The sequence below is a fragment of the Ranitomeya imitator genome, chromosome 4 (genome assembly GCF_032444005.1).
Source record: "Ranitomeya imitator isolate aRanImi1 chromosome 4, aRanImi1.pri, whole genome shotgun sequence".
NCBI lineage: Eukaryota > Metazoa > Chordata > Amphibia > Anura > Dendrobatidae > Ranitomeya > Ranitomeya imitator.
Genome location: NC_091285.1, coordinates 487428298 through 487456243, shown reverse-complemented (window position 1 = coordinate 487456243; position 27946 = coordinate 487428298). Strand labels below are relative to the sequence as shown.

The following is a 27946-nucleotide window of genomic DNA, read 5'->3' as shown; positions in this document are numbered from 1 at the left end:
CAGCATGTTTGTTTATTTTTTCTACATTTTGTATTTCAAGCACCATACAGATGAAGTAAACATTACATTCATGTCCAATGAACTGATTTCAAGCCCTGATAAGTAAAACCGGCCAAGCGATCAGAGATATTTTAGTAGCATTAAGGCATATCAGAATCAGTGTCAAGCTAAAAGAATTTATTGATTTTTATGCAGTATTTATGTTATATTTGTGGCTATATTTTATATTTCTAGTTCAAGCCACAGCAAACAACTCAAAATCGTTATAATCTGGTATATTTAAAGTAGTATTGAAACCTAAAATTTGTGTTTACATTCTAATCAGTTATTACAAGGCTTGCTTACCTCCTTGGCGACAGCCATCATAAAGATATACCAGCTAAGTGGCATCACTATAAATTAATCCCCTCTAAAGAAATGGAAAATGTCAAACTATATAAAAAAAATCAACATATTTGGTAATTGGCAAAGCAAACAAAAAATAAAAATATAAAAGATAAACAAAAAATGGGAAAAAAAGTGGAAATGCCATTTTTCCATCTCTAATGTCCCCCAAAAATGAGGTAAAAAGCGATGAAGGAACATCATAATGGTATCAATAAAAGCTACAAGCTAAAAGCTACTTAACTCACAAAAGACAAGCTCTGATGTCAATCAACATCAATAGCAGACTGAAAATAGTTACAGTTGTCAAATTCTTTTAAGCCACAAAAATATAAAATAGCCGTTTAAATTTGATATCACCTTATTATTTTTCCAGTTTTGTCAGTAAAATGAGTGGTGTAAGTCACAATTGCAACTCATCTTGCAAAAATACCAACCTTCATTAACCCATGTTAACACAAATGTAAAAAATTGTTATGACTCTTGGAAGAAAGTGAGCAAAAATCTCTAAAATAAAACATTGCACTGTGTTTAAAGGGCTTTACTAATATCCATAACACTTGTGGATCCATTGAATTCCATTGTGAACTTAAACTTTTGCACAGTGGATGACATATTCCTTTAATAAGCATTCCCATCAAATAATTCACCCTCTTAATATATAGCAATTATCCTATTATATAGCATTGTGTACTTACAATTGCTCATTTTGTCTTTCTACCCAGCTAATTCTTCTCCTTTCTCTGCTGTATGTAGAAACAGGAAGTCTCTTGTCCCTGCATTTATCATCCCCCTTTTCCTCTCATGACATAGCTGCTCCACTCCTCACCCATGGCATAGACTTTTGCATCGATTCATAACTTGTGCAGGGAAAATAGACCTCCTATTTCTACATAGAGCTTAGAAGGATTCGGCTGGTCAGTTTTTAATCATGTGATGTCACAGACCTAATGAAAGTCAGAAGAATTAACTGGGTAGAAGGGCAGAAAGTGCAATTGTAAGTACACAGTGCTATATAATACAATCATTGTAATATATTAAGAGCATAAAACCTTAGATGGGAATGCTTCTTTAAAGTGGTTGTCTGATTGTTGATTATTTCCCCCCCCCCAAAAAAAAAAGCTGGTGTCAGAGTATTCTTCTGCTGGACCTAGGAAACTTTGGAAATAGAGCAGTTATGATTCAAATCCCCTTCAAGGCAAACAGGATCATGGGGTGCATTAAAAGAGGTCTGGATACACATGATGAGAGCATTATACTGCCTCGGTACAAATCCCTAGTTAGACCGCACATGGAGTACTGTGTCCAGTTTTGGGCACCGGTGCTCAGGTAGGATATAATGGAACTAGAGAGAGTACAAAGGAGGGCAACACAATTAATAAAGGGGATGGGAGAACTACAATACCCAGATAGATTAGCGAAATTAGGATTATTTAGTCTAGAAAAAAGATGACTGAGGGGCGATCTAATAACCATGTATAAGTATATAAGGGGACAATACAAATATCTCGCTGAGGATCTGTTTATACCAAGGAAGGTGATGGGCACAAGGGGGCATTCTTTGCGTTTGGAGGAGAGAAGGTTTTTCCACCAACATAGAAGAGGATTCTTTACTGTCAGGGCAGTGAGAATCTGGAATTGCTTGCCTGAGGAGGTGGTGATGGTGAACTCAGTCGAGGGGTTCAAGAGAGGCCTGGATGTCTTCCTAGAGCAGAACAATATTGTATCATACAATTATTAGGTTCTGTAGAAGGACGTAGATCTGGGGATTTATTATGATGGAATATAGGCTGAACTGGATGGACAAATGTCTTTTTTCGGCCTTACTAACTATGTCACTATGTTACTATGTTCTACCGAAGGAAAAATGAGGCATTATACTGCTCTCTTTTAAGTTATGGAGTCTTCTATTTACAGACAAACTACTGTGAGTACTCCAGAGTGAGAGGTGCTCTTTCATAGTCGCACTTTAATATGTATAATACATACAGGTTTTTAACCCCTTAACTCCTTGGCCGTTTTTGCATTTTCGTTTTTTGCTCCCCTTCTTCCCAGAGCCATAACTTTTTTTAGTTTTTGGTCAAAATGGCTATGTGAGGTCTTGTTTTTAGTGGGACATGTTGTACTTTTGAACGACACCATTGGTTTTAACTTATTTTGTACTGAAAAACAGGAAACAAATTCCAAGTTCATTGAAATTGCAAAAAAGTGCTATTCCACAGGTTTTTTTTTACCATGTTCACTAAATGCTACAACTGACCTGCCATAGGAGGACTATTATCCTTTTTTATGAAAAATGTTTATTTTTTGGGAACCTGAAGAATATGATAGCTATAAAGTATTCTATTTTGAAAGGAATGGATTTTTTAAGAACTAATATTTATCTGTATCCAGGTTTATGCCGCATGTCTAGATAATCAGACAATAGTTCATTAACACAAGTATAGAATAATTGGGTGCTGAAGGTAGTTTACTGTATTGAATATTTAATAGTGATGAGCGAACGTTCTCGGATAACACCTCATCCTAGCACGTTCGCTCATCACTACTATTTAACTGTCCATACATAATCTATCCAAACATCCTGGTTGATAGCAACTGATAAAGGATTAAGCAGCTTTTTCCCAGGGTATTACACATGACTTTCCTTTTTAGTGAACTGAGTATATTTTTGTCTTAGAAAGTGACAGTGATGCAGAGTGTGATGCTGAATGTCATTATCACTTCCTATAGCACATGCCTTTAATTAGATTGAAGAACTCTTTATGAATATTTATATTGTTGGTTACCAGGTGAATTTTATACACAAAGTAAAATGAGAAAGGGACACCTTTAAGTCACTATTAGTTGAATAATTGCAAACTGGGCCACAATGTCATCACTGCTTTTGATACTTTCTGATTTTTGTGTACCTCTTTTTTGTCATCAAGACTGAACTTACATATGTTCAAAGTACAAGCTCCTTCTTGCAATAAATATTTCATCCAAAGCTTTTGTGGAAAGTTCTATAGCTATAGTTGGAGTAAAGTTATTACGACCATGCTCACTACCTTTGCTCCTGTTTGTCATTGGACAGCATTGCACTTTCGTTGCCGGTGATTACGGGCAACAGAGTAAAGAAAAAAGAGGTACCGTAGTGATGCGCATGGAGTGCCCGCCAAGGGCAGTGGGGTACTCAGTACCGGGTTCTTCGGTTCACAGGGGGATGTCACGGTCGCTGACCCGGTCCGTGGCCCTGGGATGTCCATATAAAAGGGAAAGGTCTTTAAAGGGATAAAGTTTATGTTCGTGATGTCACCTGTGATATTCAGTCAGGGTGACCGACGCTGCTTTAATGGGTCCGCTGGGGTGATGTTATGGCAGCTAGATGGTATACCTTCCCACAGGTGAAGTATGTCCCCAGGGCCTCCCGGTGTGTAAATGGTGGTATGGTCAATGGCGCAGTGAAGAACGAGAACACAAGGTTGCAGTCTCTTTACCTTTATTGAAGACTTCAGCATCCACAGTCCAGGGTACCAGATCACAGGGCAGGCAGAGTCCGGCCGGTTTGGAAGCATGGCCAGAGTTCCCTTATCCAGGTGGAAATCAGTAGCCTTCCCTTGCGCTGCGGTGGTATAGTGCCTTACTGCCTATGGCTTCACATAAGGGTCTCAAAGATGCGATGTTTCACTCTCTGTCCCCCGTATAGGATAGGACAAAACCCATATGACTGGTGACTTGAGCCTGTTTATAGGGTCTCTTAGATAACCCGGCTCTGTGGGTGTCATCGTGCATCCTGGGTGTAGGTGCGGACAGGTAACTTGCAATTAGCTGTCCTGCCGTTCTCTGAAATAAGGCGTAGAGGTCCTTACTCCCTCAGTGTTCCAGCTACTGGGGTTTTGCGCCTCAGAAGCAGGCAGCCTGAGCGGGGCTGGTCCCCTTCTGGTATCCTCTCCTTTGCTTCGACTTCCTTCATGCTCGCTGCAATACAATTCTGCCTTTCAATGTCTCTTTCTGGGAGCTGCAGCTCTGAGGGCACGCACAGCTCCTTCTGTACTCCTCAGACTCTGGTCTGGAACTGACTGAGCTGAGCTCAACTGGCAACTCACTCCTGTCTGGAACTGACTAACTTTCCCTACAGACTACCACATATATATATATATACAGTGGGGCAAAAAAGTATTTAGTCAGTCAGCTATAGTGCAAGTTCCACCACTTAAAAAGATGAGCGGCGTCTGTAATTTACATCATAGGTAGACCTCAACTATGGGAGACAAACTGAGAAAAAAAAATCCAGAAAATCACATTGTCTGTTTTTTTAACATTTTTTTTGCATATTATGGTGGAAAATAAGTATTTGGTCAGAAACAAACAATCAAGATTTCTGGCTCTCACAGACCTGTAACTTCTTCTTTAAGAGTCTCCTCTTTCCTCCACCCATTACCTGTAGTAATGGCACCTGTTTAAACTTGTTATCAGTATGAAAAGACACCTGTGCACACCCTCAAACAGTCTGACTCCAAACTCCACTATGGTGAAGACCAAAGAGCTGTCAAAGGACACCAGAAACAAAATTGTAGCCCTGCACCAGGCTGGGAAGACTGAATCTGCAATAGCCAACCAGCTTGGACTGAAGAAATCAACAGTGGGAGCAATAATTAGAAAATGGAAGACATACAAGACCACTGATAATCTCCCTCGACCTGGCGCTCCACGCAAAATCCCACCCCGTGGGGTCAGAATGATCACAAGAACGGTGAACAAAAATCCCAAAACCACGCGGGGGGACTTAGTGAATGAACTGCAGAGAGCTGGGACCAATGTAACAAGGCCTACCATAAGTAACACACTACGCCACCATGGACTCAGATCCTGCAGTGCCAGACGTGTCCCACTGCTTAAGCCAGTACATGTCCGGGCCCGTCTGAAGTTTGCTAGAGAGCATTTGGATGATCCAGAGGAGTTTTGGGAGAATGTCCTATGGTCTGATAAAACCAAACTGGAACTGTTTGGTAGAAACACAACTTGTCGTGTTTGGAGGAAAAAGAATACTGAGTTGCATCCATCAAACACCATACCTACTGTAAAGCATGGTGGTGGAAACATCATGCTTTGGGGCTGTTTCTCTGCAAAGGGCCCAGGACGACTGATCCGGGTACATGAAAGAATGAATGGGGCCATGTATCGTGAGATTTTGAGTGCAAACCTCCTTCTATCAGCAAGGGCATTGAAGATGAAATGTGGCTGGGTCTTTCAACATGACAATGATCCAAAGCACGCTGCCAGGGCAACGAAGGAGTGGCTTCGTAAGAAGCATTTCAAGGTCCTGGAGTGGCCTAGCCAGTCTCCAGATCTCAACCCTATAGAAAACCTTTGGAGGGAGTTGAAAGTCCGTGTTGCCAAGCGAAAAGCCAAAAACATCACTGCTCTAGAGGAGATCTGCATGGAGGAATGGGCCAACATACCAACAACAGTATGTGGCAACCTTGTGAAGACTTACAGAAAACGTTTGACCTCTGTCATTGCCAACAAAGGATATATTACAAAGTATTGAGATGAAATTTTGTTTCTGACCAAATACTTATTTTCCACCATAATATGCAAATAAAATGTTAAAAAAACAGACAATGTGATTTTCTGGATTTTTTTTTCTCAGTTTGTCTCCCATAGTTGAGGTCTACCTATGATGTAAATTACAGACGCCTCTCATCCTTTTAAGTGGTGGAACTTGCACTATTGCTGACTGACAATACTTTTTTGCCCCACTGTATAATGTGTGTATATATATATATATATAGGGAGTGTCCTAATAAATAGGAGCAGGAGCTCCCCCTGGTGGCCTGGAGTGTGAATGTGTTGCATGTTTATGATACCTGGATGCAGTTATCCTTCTTTGCCTCCAAACATAGCATCACTCTCCCCAAGAGGAAAGCAATACCACTGCGACGCACGCACACCTTAGGATATACGATGTAAAAAAAGTAATTTTATTAACACTTCATACTTAAAATCATTAAAAACAAATACAAAATATAGAACCCATATAACAACGTGCAAAACATGGATCACAATTGTGGTCACTATTGGTTACAGCATAAACACACATAAATACAGCTCCTAACAATGATGGAACCGATGCATATACAAGGAACAATTATATATATCAAATAAACTTATAATTTGTGGCATTTGTACCATATAATTAGCACTATAGAGGGTGTCAAACAAAAGCAAATACAGTGCAATGTATGTCATAGCGGGTTAATAATAGTAAAGCATACAATAGAGCCTGTCCATTGCCGACCACAGATGTAACACAAAATAGATAATACTCCACAAAATGATGTTGTCAGCAAGAAATATCACTCACAGGAGATCAAATAGCTCAAAATAGAGCATTTCACCCATAAAAGACGATAATTGAGATTAGCCCAGACACTCCACGCATATCGCTGAGGAACACTGCTTCATCAGGGAAAGTGTTTTTTTTTTCTTCCTCCATTTCCCTTTTCTTTAGTACATGAAGATGCACCCTACTATATTATCTGAACTGTGCATCCTCCTTTTGATTCTCATTAGGGACAACAAAGTAGCAGCTCAATTTGTTATTCTGGAACTTATAGAGAAGGAGATTATATCAGCTCACCAATGAGGGTAGGTGTTCCCTGATGGGCACGGTACAAGAAAATCCTGAGTCCAGTTCCCAGGTGAGACAAGGTAAGTATAAGGAATGAAAAATCCAACTACTGCTAAGAGATTATAATATATACTTTAAAATATATATACTTTATTAGCACTGGAAATTATGGTGCCATCCAGGCAGCAAGCTTGTGAGCATTGTCCTCTTTTTACCTCCCTTTATTTAAACCCCTATCTCCCACCCTCTAGTTGCCAATTGTAGGTTACACCTGATCCAAGTTCTGACTCTATACCTCTATTGCCATGATCCTCTGTGTTACAGACTTGTCTGACTTTTCGGATTTTTTCTTGGCTTATACAACCCATCTCTGTCAGCATGCTCTTCCGGCCAGCACACAATCTGTGGATCCAACTCAGGGGGTCCTGTGTAAGCCCAAATCGATATACAGAGGTTAAATGGTGAGTTCCAGGGTTCCTCTTCGACCTGGTAGATGGAGTGGCTTGCCCAAAGCCTGTTGGTGGAAGCCCAATTAAGTGCTGACAGTTACTTTACAAATAGTTGGAATTACATGTAAGAATTTATGGCAGAAATATTGAAATTAATTATTTCTAGCAGGAGGGAGGTGCACCTCACTATATAATGCATAAACTAAAATTCCTTATGGAAGATGAATAGCTTAAACCGTTACTACTGCTTGACAAGAATCTTTTTATTACTCGCAAACTTTCCTTCCTTGTCATCACTGAAACCTGGCTCACCCCTCTGACAGCCTCTCCTGCTGCACTCTCTTATGGTGGATTCCACCTTTTCCACACCCCCCGTACCAGCCGCAAGCATGGTGGAGGAGTTGGTTTTCTCCTGTCAGATAACTGCTCCTTCACCCCAATCCCACTGCTACCCTCTGTTACCCTCCCTTCCTTTGAGGTGAACTCTGTGCACATCTATTCCCCCTTCAACCTCCAACTGACTGTCATTTACCACTACCCAGGGCCAGCCACCATCTTCATTGACCACTTCACCACCTGGCTACTTCATTTCCTTTCCGCGGACATCCCGACTATCATCATGGGCGACTTCAACATCCCCATTGACTCGTCTGTTGTGAATTTGGCTTTTGGGCTCCCTCCGGTGGTTGTAGAGGGTAATGCAGTTGTGCCTGGACTGCAGGATTGGAAAGGTGTATCTACTAATTGCAAAATTGACTGGGGTATATAGCTTTGCAGGAATCTTTAGTCCCTGCCAGTTGTCCATTGTTTTTGGAGGATTCACATCCCTTCTGGTCTCTCCTGTTCGCTGTGCTTTTCTTCAAAGATAAGTCCTGGCTTTGTTTTTGATGTCCACCTGCTGTGGACCTTATAGTTCTGTGCATATTCATGTTTTTTCTTGTCCAGCTTTGTCTGTGAAGTATTTTTGCAGCCTTGCTGTGTCTCTGGAAATGCAGATATACCCTCCATGTCTTTAGTCAGATGTGGTGTTTTGTATTTTCTGTGGTGGATATTTTCTAGTGTTTTAATACTGACCGCATAGTACTCTGTTCTATCCTTTCTATTTAGCTATTATGGCCTCCTATGCTAAGTCCTGATTTCATGTCTGCGTATGTTTTTTTTTTTTAAATCATAAGTTACCCTAAAAGAACAAATTTTATTAAATATATATCTAAAAAGCCAACAACCAATGGCTACCCACAATGAAAAACAACACACTGTGAACAAACTCTGGTGGGGAGGAGAGTAAACCCTATTGCGTGTCTATGCTGAAGAGCTGCCTATCTGCGGGGGTAGGCACCCTAGGGGAAGCGTTGTGGCGCCCCCGCTCCGCGATGGCTGACCCTGGGGTCCCTAAATAACCCTGATGCACCCACCGGGTCCTGCTACCCAGACACAATAGTACTAAAGGTACCCCTATCCGCTAAACATAGACCACTCCTATCACTAAGGAACCCTTCACCCCACACTTGAATATTTAAAAACAATAGGAGAACATGTGACTAAGGCGTCTAGGCGGCAGACTTTTAAGCTTATCTCTGATTTTGGATAGGCTTTAGTAAACAATATACGTCTAACAACAATGTAGATGGTATCTTTGGCCCAGGCTCTAGTGCACAACTATTTGATGCGTTCAGATAGCACACTTCAATAGATGAACCAATAAGCACCATATATCCCAGTTATACCTGGTCAGTTACTACACAGCTCTTTTATAAGATAATCTATTATAGCTGTCCCCACTAGCATTGGTTCTAGCGCCTGTGCCCATCCCATCATACATACAATTTTGCATAGGTGAAATGATGAATGGCACATTTCGGAGCTAAAACATATTAACTAGAAGGTATAGTGCAGAAACTAGAGCATAAAACACCTTTCAAATATGATACTCATCGTTCGGATACACTGCCGCCCGCCTGTTGTCTCTTTTAGCCTCTACGCGTTTCGCCTCGCTGGCTCATCAGGAGGCCCGATTGCTATTCATGTTTCTCGATAGGTACATGGTACATGGTGGCGTTTTTTTCTGGCGGGCCCTGTTTAAAACTGAGGTAACTTTCATCGCAATCCTTATATATCTTGCACCATCGAGACACATGAGCATGGAATTGGGCCTCCTGATGAGCCAGTGAGGCGAAACGCGTTGAGGCTATTAAGGAACAGTGGGCTGACGGCGCATCACTTTATGATGAGTATCGATCTATATATATGCCTGTATCTGTTAATGGTACATGGTACATGGTGGCGTTTTTTCCGGCGGGCCCTGTTTAAAACTGAGGTAACTTTCATCGCAATCCTTATATATCTTGCACCATCGAGACACATGAGCATGGAATCGGGCCTCCTGATGAGCCAGTGAGGCGAAACGCGTTGAGGCTATTAAGGAACAGTGGGCTGACGGTGCATCACTTTATGATGAGTATCGATCTATATATATGCCTGTATCTGTTAATAGCATCCTGATGTATATAGATCGATACTCATCATAAAGTGATGCGCCGTCAGCCCACTGTTCCTTAATAGCCTCAACGCGTTTCGCCTCACTGGCTCATCAGGAGGCCTGATTCCATGCTCATGTGTCTCGATGGTGCAAGACATATAAGGATTGCGATGAAAGTTACCTCAGTTTTAAACAGGGCCCGCCGGAAAAAACGCCACCATGTACATGATACATGGTGGCGTTTTTTCCGGCGGGCCCTGTTTAAAACAGGTAACTTTCATCGCAATCCTTATATATCTTGCACCATCGAGACACATGAGCATGGAATCGAGCCTCCTGATGAGCCAGTGAGGCGAAACGCGTTGCGGCTATTAAGGAACAGTGGGCTGACGGCGCATCACTTTATGATGAGTATCGATCTATATATATGCCTGTATCTGTTAATAGCATCCTGATGGACATGAGGTTATGAGGCACAGATCGATTACTTGCATTGTGTGTGGCAGGGTGGAATTTTGCAGGTGTGTGCCCCCCACAGTGCCGATAGAAGCATATGCAGTATTATCTGCTTAAGTGAGGCTTTGCCCCAAAGGTCACGGATCATACGTGACAATGGCAAAATGCGGTCGTAAAAAAGCCCTCTGCATGTTCTCATATTGTTTTTAATACACAGGTGTGGGGTTTGAGGCTTCCCTAGATTTAGTTGCTATATGTTTAGCTTTTAGGGGCACCTTTAGTACACCATTGTGTGGGTAGAGGGACCCTTTGGGATCATTAGGGTTTATCAGGGACCCTAGGGTCAGCCGACGCGGAGCGGGGGCGCCATAATGTTCCCCATAGGGTGCCAACCCCCGCTGTTAGGCAGGTGCGACCTAGGTACCATTTAGGGATTGTCCTTACCCACACCCTAGTTTTTTTCACGGTGTTTTTTCTGTGTTTTTGTTTTTTGATTTTTTCTTGGTGCAGCCACAGGTTGGTGGCATTTTTAACATTATAATAATAAAGATTTTTTCTGGGTTTACATGATTCCATACTACCAGAGTCCGATACACATGCTATAGGCAGAAAATATAACTGACACCGCTCCCACAGAATGCAGCTGAGCTAAATAGCAAATCCGAACCCAGAATGAGGCAGATCAAAGTTAACCCTTGACTTGATCAGTCTGGGAAAAGAGCAGACAGGGCTCAAAACCCGGACTGGATCATGACACATTGTGCATGCTGTAAATTAGCAGAAATAAATTTTACTTTTAACCCCTTATGGCTGAAAGTCAGTTTTGACCTTTTATATTGCAGACATTTTTTAGTTTTTTTTTTCATCCATTCAGAGAATCATATACATTTGAAAGATTTGGAGAAGGGAATATAAAAGAGAGGGAGAAAACCGTATCAAAGTTGATGTGGCAGATCTACCTGTAGCTCACTCTGAACTTTATTGTGGAAAATATCCTGTTTTGACGGTCTTGTGTATACCGTAATCTAGATTTCTTAGTGTCTGAAACAAATGAAATCCATTTTTCTTTGTATCAGATTATCAAATGACAATGAAAAGGTTTGTTTAGTAACCATTGGTTCCATGGTATTGGACCATATGTTTCCAATGAGAAAGTTCATCTAGTCTAGTAATATTAACTACTTTGTTCCTTTAGTTGTAGTCCATATTGCAGCAATGCTGTAACACACATAGCTCACCCTAGATCCATGGAGCTCTTTGTACAAAGTAAAATTGTGTCCTCTCTTAGGGTATGTGCATACTCCGCAAAACCTCCGTATAAAATATAACTTAAGCACCACAATCTCAAAATGACATTGATTTGTACATGCTTTTGTTATGTTACGTCTTTCACCTGCTTCAGGATTTGTAAACCTGGAAGCAGATATATCAAGTGACATGCTCATTCTTTGGCTGATTTCCACTTGGAAGTCACCCATACTTTATACTTTGAAGTATAGAGGAACAGACATCAGTGGCAGAGCCACCACAAGAATGATGACAAAGCTAATGGTGAATTCTGAAAGAAACCGCTGGCATTTTCCAAAAGTGGCTTCTCCTTGGAAAACTGGGTAGCAGCATCTAGAAGAAACCTTCATGAATTAAATAGGTAGGTGTAGCCACACCCTGTCTCCCCCCAATGGCAGCAGCCACTAAATTTTTGTGCAACTTCCAAGATGTTTTACACCAGAAAACTGTCAAAACACCTAAATTATAGCCTATGTATTTGAAGATAAGAGTGATAATAAAAAGGAAGAGTTGTAAAACCATATAACTTTTGCTTTAAAAAAAGATTAAATAATATCATAAAATGGGCAGGGTCCCTCCAAACTTGTAGTGATGCAAAACCTTCAATAAATGTTTATTAAATTTATTCCACATGATAAATGTGCAGAATTATCATTTATGCTGATGGAGTAAAATAGAAATAGATAAGTATACAGACAAATTCTGCAACTCTGCAGTCTTTATTGATTTGTGCTGCACAAGTTATGACCAGTTTGGGGGAGTGCAAATCATTATTGTTTTATGTTTACAAATTTGTTAAATCAACTTAGAAGTTTTAGATTTAGAATTTAGAAACATAGGATTGAAAAGGAACAGTGGAGGGTAAAGGTTAAATATGATGTCAGAAGAGCAAAACAGGTAGCAGGTTATGTTGGAGCTAACATCAGATATAACATTGTTAGTGATGAGCGAGTGTGCTCGTTACTCAAATTTTTTGAGCATGCTCAGGTGTTCTCCAAGTATCTTGGGCGTGCTCGTAGATTATGTTTGTGTCCCCACAGCTGCATGATTTGCCTGAATACATGTGGGGATTCCCTAACAAACAGGCAATCCCTGCATGTGTTCAGGCTGTCTAACAGCTGCAAATCATGCAGCTGCGGGGACACAAACATCATCTACGAGCACGCCCAAGATACTCGGAGAACACCCGGGCATGCTCGGAAAACTCGAGTAACAAACACACTCGCTCATCACTAAACAATGTCTATCTACTGTTGTACAGAGGAAGCAATTCGGAAACAGTCAATTATTTACTTCCTCCTGATTTGGTGGGAATTCATAGTGGTCAGGAAACAGTTGATAATACAAAACAGTGCAAACAGCAGTAAACCATACAATATGGCTTTGTAAATTTTATCAAAGCCATTTTAACCTTTCTTTTATAGTTAAGACATAAGAAGGGTTAAAATGACTTACAAAGCCATTGTTTTAGGGACCATATCACATTTGAGCCCATATGTGCCTCCCAGAATCTTATAAAAATGATATGTGGAAATATGATATTCTAGTGGTAAAAATTATTTTTTTTTATTTGCTGCAAATGTGTCATGTAAACAAGGGTTAATAGGTGAAACTAGACCCCACAATTTAATGCGCAATTTCTCCCAAATGCGGTGCTACCCGATATGTTGCCATGAATCTGGGCTCAGAAGGAAGGAGCGTTATTTGGCTTTTAGAGCAAAGATTTTGATAGAATAATTTGCTAGCGACATTTGCAGAGCCTCGAACATTAGTACAATTACTGTTTGGCCACATATCAGGGCCAAGAAGGAAGGAGCGCTATTTGGGTTTTGGTGTACAAATTTTGCTAGAATAGTTTACGGCAACTAAGGTGCCAGAACAGCAGAAAAACCCCAAAAGTGACCCCATTGCAGAAATTGCACCTCTCAATGACTTAATCTACGGCTGCAGTGACTATTTTGTAACATCCATACCAAGCTTTTTTTCTGGAGAATTGCAAACATGCCAGTTTAGTGTCCATACTTTGTGCCCCCATAAAGTGTAGAGCCCTCACCTGTTGTTGCGTCCCCATACATTGTGCCAAGATTGTGTTTCTGGGGTTTCTCACCCCATAAATTAAGTGCCTTCTCCCCCCACTACAATAATGCCAAAATGTGTCTACTTACTGTGGTTTAGACACAGTGAGGCTCAGAAGGAGGGAGGCATTTGGCTTTGGGAGTGGAGAATTCACAGGATTTTATTTGGAGGGGGTGGGAGCCATGTCGCTTTTCCAGAGTCTTTGTTTTACCAGTAACTTGTGAACTACCTTATAGTTCCAGTGATAGATGACGGACCTGAGTGGGGGCGGGTTTTGTACGGGATAAATTAGAGTTTTTATTGGTAATATTTTGCAGTACATGATATTTTTCTATCACTTCTAGAATAATCTTGGATCACATTCTTGTGTTCTACACTGAGCACTGACATTGGAGTTTCTGAGTAAATCACACAAATATGTGATTCAGACAAAACCCCCAATGGAAGCATCCACTATAATGAAGCAGATGGAGACACGTCATACTCTGTTTAGCGTCTGCTCTGGTGGTATCCATCTTTTTAGGCGTGCAGAGATCTGTGGTCGCCCACACTTCTGTGCTAAAAAGACTCCTAAAATGATGGGACACTACCGGAACACAGACCAGTCCAAAGTGAATCATTCTGCCTCATAACTAAGTGGTTGCATCAGGGTTTTAGTCTGAATCATAGATTTAACAAGTACGTAAGCGCTCAGCGGAGAGTGCAGGATAAATGTGAAATGAGCTTTATTCCCAATTTTGGGTGGTAGAATGAACAAATAGCCAACAGTACAATAATAGTTCTTATTTTTATTTATGTGCAGTTCACCATGTGGTATAAGTGATAAGGTGGATTTATTCTTAGGGTCACTGCGGTTACAACAATACCACATTTATGTTGGTTTGTTTTTAAGTTTTGCTGCTTTCACACAGTAAAAATGCTTGTTTTTAAAAAGTAGCTTTTTTTGTTGCCGTATTCTGAGAGCTGTAACTTTTTTTATTTTTTGGCAAACAGAACTTTTTGAGGGCTTAATTTTTGCGGGACAAGTTGCACTTTTTTTGTACCATTTTTGAGCACACAATATTTTTTGATAACTTTTTATTCAGATTTTTCAGGCACAGAATGAACAGAACCCAGCAAAGCAGTTATTGTTTTTATTTTTTATTTTTGCGCCATTTGCGATGTGGTAAAAATGATAAGACCAATTTGTTCTTTGAGTTGGTACGATTACAGTGATACTAGATTTACGTTGTTTTCTTTGTGCTGTGCTATTTTTACACACTAAAATTTGTTTTAATAAAAATAAATTTGTTTTTGCATCCTCACATTCTGAGAGCTGTAACTTTTTTATTTGTTTGCCGAATGAGCCATATTAGTGCTTGTTTTTTGCGGGATGGCTTATGGTTTTCATTTATACAATTTTTTTTGTAATATGTCTTTTTGATTGCTTTTTATTCACTTTTTTGTGAGTCAGTATGATGAAAAAGCAACATTTTTGGTGTGTTTTTACGTTGTTCATCATACCGAATAAATAGAATGCTAGTTTTATAGAGCGGGTACTTCCGGATACTTAAATACCAGTACTTTTTTTTTGTTTATTTTTGTTTAATCACAAATGTTGCATTTATGATAAAACAAATTAAAAGTCTGTAGTCACTCTGTGTGACTTCAGACTTTTGAATCCCCCTAATGCACACAATGTGCTCTGTGACGATTTGCCATTTTTTGAGCTGGGAATGGCGGTGATGTATGCAATATGCATTCTCCTGGGCAGAAGCCATCCAGCGGGCATGGCTGTCTATTGATTTATGCAATATTTCCAGGAATATGCATATCGTATAAATCATTGCAATTCCTGGCTCAGAAACCTGTGAGTCCTTGCAGCACATATGTGCACTGGTGGGATTCATAGAACCATCTGGTTCAACCCCCTGCTCAAAGCAGGATACACTAAATCAGGGGTGTCAAACTGCATTCCTCGAGGGCCGCAAACCATGCGTGTTTTCAAGATTTCCTTAGCATTGCACAAGGTGCTGGAATCATTCTCTGCAGGTGATTAAATTATTACCTGTGCAATGCAAGGAAATCATGAAAACATGACCTGTTTGCAGCCCTCGAGGAATGCAGTTTGACACCCCTGCACTAAATCATTCCCGACAGATGTCTGTCCAGCCTCTGTTTGTAGACTTCCATTGAAGGAGAACTCACCACCTCTCGTGGCAGCCCGTTTCAACCCATTGAACACCCTGTGATCACCCTGTCAAAAAGTTTTTTCTAATATCTAATCTGTGTCTCCTCCTATTGAGTTTCATCCCATTGCTTCTAGTCTTTCCTTGTGCAAATGAGAATAAAGATGATCCTTCTACAATGTAGCAGCCCTTGAGATATTTGTAGACAGCTATTAAGTCTCCTCTCAGTCTTTTTTTTTTGCAAGATAAACATTCCCAAATCCTATAACCTTTCCTCATAGGACATGGTTTGCATACCGGTAACCATTCTGGTTGCTCTTCTCTGAACTTGCTCTAGTTTGTTGATGTCTTTTTTTAAAATGTGGTGCCCAATACCGGACACAGTATTCCAGATGAGATCTAAGTAGAGCTCAATAATGACTTCACGTGATTTAGACTGTATGCTTCTGTTACTACATCCCAGAATTGTATTTGCCCTTTTTGCTGCTGCATCACAATGTTGACTCATGTTCAGTCTGTGATCTATTAATAAACCCAAGTCTATTTCACATGTGCAGTTGTTTAGCCCTATTCCTCCCATTTAGTATATGGTTTTTTTTTTTCATTTTTATTGCCCAGATGTAGTAATTTGCATTTTTCACTGTTAAAAATCTTTCTGTTAGTTGCTGCCCACTGCTCCAGTTTATTTATATATTTTTGAATCCTCTCTCTCTTCTCTAGTATTAGCTATCCCTCCTAGCTTTGTGTCATCAGCAAATTTAGTCAGTTTACCCTCAATTCCTTCTTCTAAATCATTGATAAAAATGTTGAACAATGCAGGGCCCAGAACAGAACGCTGTGGTACCCCTCTTGAGACATTCTTCCAACTGGATGTGCAGCCATTTACGACCATTCTTTGGGTCCAATCACTAAGCCAGTTATGAATCCACCTAACAGTTGCCTTGTCCATTCCATACTTAGTCATTTTTTCAATAAGGATGATGTGAGATACTTTGTCAAATGCTTTGACTGCAGACTTTTAATTTTAGACTGGACAACCCCTTTAAGTTTTTTTTCTGATACAATGGTATCTCATTATATCATACAATGGCACAATGAGGTAAACCTGTTTCATGTAGTCCTTTCACTATACCAATAAACACTTCTTAAAAACATCATATATAGAGAAGTCATATTCCAAGTGCGTATTGCTTGCTACTCATTTTATTTTCTTTATATATCCTCCAAATGAGTCTTCTATTTTAGGACACATATTATCAGTTCGGATTCGTTTAAGAAATAATATGATTTATATTGATTAGATTCACTTAGAGAGTTTGTAGTCGGTGCTGGTGATGGTATTTTAGAGGCAGCTCATGCTTTTAAAACATCAGGCAATTTCCCTGCATATGTTTCCAGTGTAGTCCCAACAATAAAATTGTTGCTGTGTATTGTTACTCTGGACGTACAATGGAAAGTTTAAATCTTTCTATTACAGAACATGAAAAGCATCGTCTATGCAAGAGTACAGATTATATGAATTTGCACTTCAAAGTAAAATGGTTTTATAATGAATACGTTCGAGAACTTCTTGCATTCAAGGATACTGTGCCGGAATATTCTCTGTAAGTTTTACTTTTACATTTTTAAATTAAATTAATTCTGAAAAATGAAAAATTATAACAGGGTGTAAATTGTAAATTTAATTTAATATCTAGACTTATACATTTACATGTTATATGACTGTCTTAAAGATAACCTGACAACTGATACATGATGCTCGATCCACAGACAGCATGTATCCAACCATTGCTTTATCATTTCATAAAATTGTGTTTAACTCTGAAATAATGCGGCATGTCAGAAAAAACATAGGCCTTGATCCATCAAATCGGCAATGGTCTTTATGAGGGTCGTGGTGGAGTCAGATTCTCCTGATTCATTAAGAGGTGCATGCCTCTTTATGAATCTGGAGCATCTGATGAGTGGTGTGCGCCTCCATGTAATACGCCATAAATCTTACTCTAGTCAGTGACTGGAATGAGATTTGTGGTGTATGGAATGCCACAGATGAAATCAGACAAGCTGTGATGCCACGCCCCAGCTGGGGTCCCATCCCGCACCAGCTCTGTCCATTTCAGTAAAGCTGGGAGAAACTGGCATAGACACACCATAAGCTTTGAGGTGTGCAAAAACTATGCAACTATTGAAAGCTTGTGCGCCACTTTTTTGGCATAAAAACTTTGATGAATCGAGATCCCAGTGTGAAAGCTGTCATGGATCGAGCCGCATGGCAGACTTGTCAGACAAGCATGTCCCCAGTTAACTCTAACTGCCCATTGCTAAGGAGTAACGGGTCACTCCCTAAAAACACATGTAGAGAGATACCTGTCAATCACTGGCAGTGGGAAAAGGGAAGCTGCAAGCGACCCGCCTGCTGACTAGTCTCCTGTGTGCCTTGGTTCTTGGCGGCTATTAAAATGCATTTTTTTCTGAAATGCCTCAACATTTCTGAGTCAAACATGCATGGCTGAAATCATGAACCCATGGTCTGATACACGGGTGTGTATCCGCTGTCAGGCTACCTTTAAATGCTATTTTACCAGTTTATTGCCTTCTGATGTCAGATTTTTACACATCTGATCTTCATGAAATATTATTTTTACTAGTTTTTCATTAATTGATTATTAATAGAGAAATGGGTCACAGTTTTTAGGCACATACTGATATTAAGTGGGTATTCTAGGGAAAGAAAACGATCACTTAAAGACCTCAGATAGAGGACCAAGAGAACCCTCCGGCCCCATCCCATTCCACTGCTCACCCAGTCCACACTGGTCTATGCTTCATTGTCCTGCCTGTGATACAATGGAAATGGACAGCAATAATCGCTTAGCCAATAACTGGATGAGACAAGTCCAATGTGATTAGGAAGGACCCAGGAGACACAGATCAGCACTGACCTGTTAATGACAAGAGTAGGGTCTGCAGGGGATGAGTGCCAATAACAGTTCATTATTTATTTTAACCAGTCTGAGTAATATAAACTATTATTTTTGTTCCCTGAGACTCCCCCTAGATATAACACAGTATTTGCCTCATTTACCTGTGAATGAGGATTAGTAATATTGTAAATGAACATTAGATTATAGTGAAAGCGACCTTAAAACATATTTTCAAATGGCATTTAAATCTTTCACCTTCCAGCCATGCCTGTACACCTGCAGGAAAGGTCACGTAGAAGCCTACAGCGTTTCTACAGTAGGGAAGGAACGCACAAATAGGAAGCTTTGATGTCAAGAATTTATAATTGCACATTAATATGCTGAATTCTCTCAATCTTCAGGTGGTTTGAGCCTTTTGTTATTCAGTGGTTGGATGAAAATGAAGATGTGTCCATGGAATTTCTTCATGGAGCCCTGGGAAGAGATAAAAAAGATGGAGTAAGTCAGTTTGATATGTCTAATAAAACATACAACACGGACCCAACAGCAAGATAAATTTCTCTGACTTCAGCTCACTAATGCATTTAATCTTTCAGTAGTGGTATAATATCTTTTTAAATATATATTTAATATTCATTTTGAAAAAAGTGACCATTTTTGGTACTCTAATGTAATGTAAGAAATATTCTCTCAGTTCTTTCCTTTGTTCTTTTCAGTTCCAGGCCACCTCAGAACATGCCTTGTTTTCCTGCTCAGTTGTTGACGTCTTTACACAATTAAATCAAAGCTTTGAGATTATCAAGAAACTGGAGTGCCCTAATCCGGAAGCGCTTTCTCATTTAATGAGGAGATTTGCAAAGGTAAACGTCAATGTGTGGTTGTTCCATCTATGTGTATAGCAAGTGATGCAGAAAGGATTTCCTGCTGTCAGCTGCATCATCTCATCCCATTATTACTCCCTGCTCCATTTACAACTTAAAGGCCCCGTCACACTTAGCGACGCTACAGCGATCCCGACAACGATACGACCTGTCAGGGATCGTTGCTGCGTCGCTATGTGGTCTCTGGTGAGATGTCAAACTGTGAGATCTCCCCAACGACGCAGCAGCGATGCGGCGACCTGTAGCGACCTGTACAACGATGTCACATGGCAGCTATTTCATGACGATTCAGACCTCAATGAGGGACGTCCTGTCATGAGGTCATTGGTAAGGTGTCAAACACAGCGATGTGTGCTACCCAGCGGGACCTCAACGATCAAAAAAAGGTCCAGGCCATTCCGAAACGACCAGCGATCTCACAGCAGGGGCCTGGTCGCTGCTACGTGTCACACATAGCGAGATCGCTACTGAGGTCGCTGTTGCGTCACAAAACTTGTGACTCAGCAGCGATCTCGCTAGCGATCTCGCTTTGTGTGACTGGGGCTTAAAGACGCACTCCCTTCAGTTTTTGATATGCCCCAAGCTTGTGTAAATGTTAGTGTAGTTGATTGGTAGTGTGCCAATATACTCATTGTTCGCTATCTTCTCTGGTATCCAGTACTTTTTTGCTACTCTTCTTAAGGTACCATCACACTCAGCGACGCTGCAGCGATATAGACAACGAGCCGATCGCTGCAGCGTCGCTGTTTAGGTCGCTAGGAGACGTCAAACACAGCAACTCCAGAACGATGCAGGAGCGATCCAGTGACTCACTTATCGTTCTCGCTGGTTGTTAGCTCCATGTAAAACATTGCTGGCATCATTGCTTTTGATGTCAAACATGGCGATACACGCCGACCTGATGACGAAAAAAAGTTCTGGACTCCTAGCTCCGACCAGTGATATCACAGCGGGATCCAGATCGCTGCTGCGTGTCAAACACAACGAGATCGCTATCCAGGATGCTGCAACGTCACGGATCGTTGTCGTTCTCATTGCAAAGTTGCTCAGTGTGAAGGTACCTTAAGTCACGTGAAGGTTAATCAGACTTTCCAGATCTTGCTGCGCTGTGTGTGACATGGAAGTGGCTGTCACAAGAAGGCCTATGAAGCGGAAGAACAAGGCTCCATTGAATTATGTTGTAAGGCTACGTTCACATTAGCGTTGCGCCGCCCTGCGTCTTTGACGAAAATCGGACGCACAGAAAATGCAACTTGTTGCATTTTCTTGCGTCCGACGCTAGCGTCGGAAACGACGCACGTGGCGAAAAACGCCACCCAAAAAACGCACGCGTCCCCTATGTTAAACATAGGGGCGCGTCGCCGCTGTGTCGCCGCTGCGTCGCCGACGCAACAGCGGCGCAACACTAATGTGAACGTAGCCTAAAAGAGACTTCTGGCTCACATATGGGGCTTAATTCCTCGAAACCACCATTGTTCACACCACTGATTATGAGGAGTGTGCTGTAGTCAGATGCTCCTGATTCATGAAGAGGCTTACGCTGTACACCTTTCTGTGCACCTCATCACAAATCCTACTCCAGTCCCTGCTGGAGTAAGATTTGTAGCATTGAAAACACTGCTGCTTGTCATAAATTTGATGACCAGCAGTCGCCATGCCCCTATCCCACCAACGCTCCACCAGGTGAAAATAATGTGAAAATGATTAAAGTCACAAACCTTTAACACAGCCTTGGGCTGAGCCAACATTATGCAACTTTTCAAAGCTTTTTACTCCAGAATACTGCCATAAAGGCTTTGATGAACTGAACCCATAGACTGCAATGTTATCCATATAGTCTGAATCACCATCACGTGACTCAGAAGAGGAGTGGTAGAGTGCTGATACTAGAGAAGACACTGATACTACACTACTCTTACATATATATAGCTTTAGTGAATAAAATAATAGAAGTGCTTCTTTAACAGATTTACCAGATTATAGAAAAAAGTCCTTAAATACAACAAATTTTTTATTAACAAAATTCTGTTACATGCTATTGAAAAAATTCCAGATTTATATTACATTTATATATTATACACGCTGCTCTGGTAAAAGAGAAAAGATAATGCACATAGGGGGGAACAATCTCATGTATATAGACTTGATGAAAAGCTATTGACCTAGAAAAAGAGAATTGGTTATATGTGGTAGGGTATTGCACTGTACTGAATGGGTAACACCAGGGAATGTTATGAATGCCACTACTAGAGTTGAGTGAATTTCTTCAGGTTCTGGGCAATACTCTTAGCCGAAGAGTTTCTTAGGGGTACTGCTTCACGGTTCCAAGTCGCATAGTCCATGATTAGTGATGAGCAAATATACTCGTTACTCGAGATTTCCCAAGCACGCTCGGGTGTCCTCTTTAGTTTTTATTGCCGCAGCTGAATGATTTACATCTGTTGGCCAGCCTGAGCACATGTGGGGGTTGCCTGGTTGCTAGGGAATCCCCACATGTACTTATGCTGCCGGGTTCCCTCTGCAGCTTATTTGGCAAGCGCTGTAGCTTATTTGGCAAGCACTGTAGCTTGCCGAATAAGTGAGGAAGAAGAAATTTGCTCAACTCTAGCCACTACTAGATGAGCGATGCTCCACAAATGCAGTTTGACTGTTGTGAAGACAACTGGCTACCACTGGGATATATCAGCTCTATATTAAGACTTTAGTAATATGCAGTATTATTTCTCTAATGCCCTTAATTCAAACGCTATTCTTATTATATGTGTGGTCTGTAGCAGTCTAATAGTTTTGGAAACCCTTGCAAAAACGCAAAGAACATATATACTTCAAGTGATTAAAAAGGGTTCACACATACATTGACGGTATTAGATTATCAGTCCATTAGATATATCAATCAGTTAATAAGATATGCTATTTTAATTCCGTTGGCTATACTCTTAATGTCTGATTGGTCCATTGGGAGCTCTGCCAATGGTAAGAATAAAGCGATCATTGAATTTTGGCTCCTAATGAATAGACTACTACTCCTGAGGTGGCACTGTGTCACTGTGTCACTGTGTTATGAATTAGGCAATGCATTCTAGATGACTTACAGAACTATTATAGTAATAAAGAGAGTGCTGTGACATCTTTTTTTTGTAATCAATAATGGTCCCAGAATTTAAATTCCTACCAATAAGACATTGAAGAATATATTAAATCAATAAACCATCAATCTTTATGAGGGCAATCTCATTACATCCATAAACTGAAGTTTTTCATAGTGATATACTAGAGTTGTAGAACATTGAATGCTGCAGTCGCATGTCATAGCACTGCGCTGCCCTTCCCTGCACTGTCTTCATGTCGTCAATGTACTGAACGATTTTTTTGAGCAGGTTTACATTTTATTTTTTCATAGCGCAGTTCAATTTGAATGTATGCCAATGTAGGTTTGAAGCTGTTTGAGTGGTTACAAAAAATATCAGTGCACAACGTACATGCTGCTATTCTACTGCAATTATTATATATGCTTTTATTTTAGACCATCAACAAAGTGCTTCTTCAGTACGCTGCAATTATATCCAATGATTTCGGATTGTACTGCGGCAAAGAAAATGTGGTAAGTACAAAGTGCGGGAGTTTTGTTGTGTTTTATTAACGAAGCTAAAAAGGATTTCCAATCTGGATTTGTATGCAAAAACAAAAAACTCTAATGAATTTGCATTTGAGATGCTTTCGGCAACATGGCTGTGTACAGATAGGTGATAGAGATGCCATGTTACACTATTATTGTCATGTCACACTGACCGTTGTTGCACTATACACAATGCTTAATTCCAACACAACAGTGAGCATGTGATATGTAAAGACCACATACGGAGATGCACTGCAAGAATGCCAACAGACAAAATAGGAGGTTCTAATAAGTCTCATAAAATATACATTTTATGGAAAATATTAGAACAATATGAAAAAAATAGAGACGCCCCCCCTGATGAAGCTTGGGTTAAACGCGCGTGAGGGTTTGGTAACCACACTATGCACATCCCTATTTAGGTGCATCACATGATGTAAGTACTTTGCTGGTCTTTTTAATTTGTAATAATTTTGGATCCATGCGTTTGCTCCTGTGCATCGTTTGTATCTTTTTACATACATATTCATGTAGAGTTGTGGCCCTATTTTGGATACTCTTCATGTATTTGAATCTCTATTTTCTTCATTTTTTTAAATATTTTAATAAAAGGTTTATTTTATGAGACTTATTAGCACCTGCTATTTTTTCTGTTGATATTTAATATATATACAATATTACTGGAGCTGTAGACAGAAGTCGGGAGGATTTCGATGAAGCAAGCTCACTCATTGAGCCTGCTCCTTATATAGTAGATCTCCGCTGTTAATTTCTGTGATTGGTTCTAGCTTTCAGTGTAACAGTATAATCCTCTTCATGCAATATTGAACCACAACTATGCTATCTAAATGGTTAACCATAGGGGTAAGGGGCCCGGTCCGGCTGATTGGGCCCCTGTAATGCATTTATTTGAACTGGATTGCAGCTTGGGGTCCATAGGGGTAAATCAATTTGGTCCACTAATTTCCTATGAGGCCTCAAGATTTTCTCTGCTCAGTATATTAGTTTGCAGAGGATGCGTGACTATTGGTTTGTAAAGAAATGTGGTGCTGTATGTTTGGTTCAATTTGTTCATCTGACCGAAGCATAAAAGTTATTCTTCTCATTCTGGCACTCTTCTCATACTACTATTTTTCTAATGCTCTTTGCCAGTTCCAATTCTTTAATTATATTTTGTGGGAACTGGGCTACAGCTCTGAAAAATACATTCAGCTATTGGTGAATACTTTTTTGACCTTTTTGAAAGAAAGCTAGATTGTCATGTTTGACTAATGTAGACAAGTTCCCCTTCTCTTTTCTATAGCTGCTGGAGTTTGCATTCTAATTTTCTGCAGTGGCTGGACTGATTAGTTTACACACTGCAGCTTCTATGTAAGGTCATAGTGAAGAGAAAAACAAGCTACAGTAAGCCTATGTGCACACGTTGCGGATTAGCCTTAAGGCCCCGTCACACATAGCGACGCTGCAGCGATACCGACAACGATCCGGATCGCTGCAGCGTCGCTGTTTGATCGCTGGAGAGCTGTCACACAGACAGCTCTCCAGCAACCAACGATCCCGAGGTCCCCGGTAACCAGGGTAAACATCGGGTAACTAAGCGCAGGGCCGCGCTTAGTAACCCGATGTTTACCCTGGTTACCAGCGTTAAAGTAAAAAAAACAAACGCTACATACTTACCTATCGCTGTCTGTCCTCGGTGCTCTGCTTCTCTGGTCTGGCTGTGAGCACAGCGGCCGGAAAGCAGAGCGGTGACGTCACCGCTCTGCTTTCCGGCTGACCGGCGCTCACAGCCAGTGCAGAGAAGCAGAGCACCGAGGACAGACAGCGATAGGTAAGTATGTAGCGTTTTTTTTTTTTTACTGTAACGCTGGTAACCAGGGTAAACATCGGGTTACTAAGCGCGGCCCTTCGCTTAGTTACCCGATGTTTACCCTGGTTACCAGTGAAGACATCGCTGAATCGGCGTCACACACGACGATTCAGCGATGTCAGCGGGACCTCAACGATCAAAAAATGGCCCAGGCCATTCCGACACGACCAGCGATCTCACAGCAGGGGCCTGATCGCTGGTACGTGTCACACATAGCGAGATCGCTACTGAGATCGCTGTTGCGTCACAAAACTTGTGACTCAGCAGCGATCTCGCTAGCGATCTCGCTATGTGAGACGGGGGCTTTAGGAATTTCTGGTGTGGATTGGGTAAATCTGGGTAAATCTGACAGGGAGAAGGACTTGGGGATCCTAGTTAATGATAAACTTACCTGGAGCAGCCAGTGCCAGGCAGCAGCTGCCAAGGCAAACAGGATCATGGGGTGCATTAAAAGAGGTCTGGATACACATGATGAGAGCATTATACTGCCTCTGTACAAATCCCTAGTTAGACCGCACATGGAGTACTGTGTCCAGTTTTGGGCACCGGTGCTCAGGAAGGATATAATGGAACTAGAGAGAGTACAAAGGAGGGCAACAAAATTAATAAAGGGGATGGGAGAACTACAATACCCAGATAGATTAGCGAAATTAGGATTATTTAGTCTAGAAAAAAGACGACTGAGGGGCGATCTAATAACCATGTATAAGTATATAAGGGGACAATACAAATATCTCGCTGAGGATCTGTTTATACCAAGGAAGGTGACGGGCACAAGGGGGCATTCTTTGCGTCTGGAGGAGAGAAGGTTTTTCCACCAACATAGAAGAGGATTCTTTACTGTTAGGGCAGTGAGAATCTGGAATTGCTTGCCTGAGGAGGTGGTGATGGCGAACTCAGTCGAGGGGTTCAAGAGAGGCCTGGATGTTTTCCTGGAGCAGAACAATATTGTATCATACAATTATTAGGTTCTGTAGAAGGACGTAGATCTGGGTATTTATTATGATGGAATATAGGCTGAACTGGATGGACAAATGTCTTTTTTCGGCCTTACTAACTATGTTACTATGTTACTATGTTACTATGATTCTGCCTCTCCTGGCAGAAAACGCACCTGTGGATTTGTCGCATTTTTTGTGCGGTTCTGCAGCGTTTTTGTGCATTTTTGCTGCGGTGTTCTTGCGGATTTGCTGTGTTTTTTACCCCTGCAGTTTTCTATAATGGAATGGGTACAAAAACGCTGCAGATTCACAAAAAAGAAGTGACATGCTCCTTCTTTTAAACCGCAGCGGATTTTCCGCAAAGTGTGCACAGCTTCTTTTTTCTCATTGATTTACATTGTACTGTAAATGAATTGCAGATCTGCAGCGTTTCTGCACCTCAAAAAACGCTGCGGATCCGCAGAGAATCCGCAACGTGTGCACATACCCTTAATGTCAATTAATCACTGATTGATGGGAATGCTCTAATTAGTTAAAGAGCTTCTGTAAACGTTAGTGTGTGCTATATAAAATTATACCTTAAACATTGCAGAGAATATTTTAAAATACCTAAAGTACAAATATTTTTTAGCACTGTAACTGCAAACTACTGTAGAAATGGCTCACAAACGGTCTCTAGGGAATTACTACACACTCAAACATCTAACACTCTTTTTCAGAAACTGAGAAACTTCTGTCTTCAAAAGGTGTGATTGGTGGCTTTCATAGTTTTGGTTATGCATTATTTATCTAGATGGAAGATAGAGTTTTGTTTTGAAAATAATTTTCACCTCTAGGGAAAATTAATTACATAAAAGAAAACTAAAATCTAAAACCTTTCTCAAAAATTTGTAATTGGGAAATGTAAAACAAATTCCTGTTGAGTTTAGCGATGAAAGCTCTTTGAGAAAAGAAAGGCTAGGCTGAAGTTGGGCTTTCCAGTGTCTCATTATTTTGATAGCTCTGTTAGACTTTGCGCTTTGAAAATGGGAGATACTACTGTATGGGAAAAGACTGGGAGTGTGCAGCAAGGAAACACAGAAATGATCTGTGCTGTTATAAACTCTTCCACATTTTTCACATTTTGCATAAATTTTACCTAAAACTACTTAAGATTTTCACACAAGTCCTGTAAATAGATACTATAGAGAACCAAATTAAACAAATTAATAACAAGTATGAATCTGTCAATTTTTTATTAAGGAAAATGGTTCCAATATCACATGGAATGAGAAAAAGTATGTAAATATTTAGGATTAACAGATAATTGAAGGTACAATTGGAGTCTGCTCTTTTTTATCATTGGGATAACATTCAGTTGTGAGTGGGCGAACTGTTATATTTAAGGCAAATCTTCAAAGGAATCAATAATCCCATTGATAAGTCAAGTCTATAATCACTGCACTCATAACAGGAAATATTTGCTTCAAGAGAATATTTTTATTAATAGGTGATAAGCGACAGGCAATTTGATGTTTCAGCAACTCTGTGGCCTTAATCACAATGTCGCATTGTAATGTTACTTCAATAAGTCATACTTGTACATCTCCTTTGGGAAAAGGTAAATATGATGGGTATGTCCACACTGGATCTGATATGCACTGGATTCGCAGGATTGATCGTAGGATATATGGCACTTTAAGTGGAAGCAGAGCTGGGGCCGCAATGCAGTCAATGAAACATGCACATAGAGATCCAACGAAATCACAGGGTAGGCAGGAGTATGAGTCGATGTTGGTGGTAAGGTGAGAGAGATGGCA

General features: G+C 40.6%; 1 protein-coding gene across 1 annotated transcript in view; it reads left to right on the top strand.

The window, feature by feature from the left end:
* UNC13C (unc-13 homolog C) overlaps positions 1-27946 on the top strand; it is a 1145854-nt gene that overhangs the window by 756929 nt on the left and 360979 nt on the right. Inside the window, exons 21-24 of the mRNA XM_069765967.1 lie at positions 17393-17519; positions 19241-19337; positions 19556-19699; positions 23244-23321. Coding sequence (XP_069622068.1) covers positions 17393-17519; positions 19241-19337; positions 19556-19699; positions 23244-23321 — 446 coding nt within the window. The remainder of the gene's footprint in view (positions 1-17392; positions 17520-19240; positions 19338-19555; positions 19700-23243; positions 23322-27946) is intronic.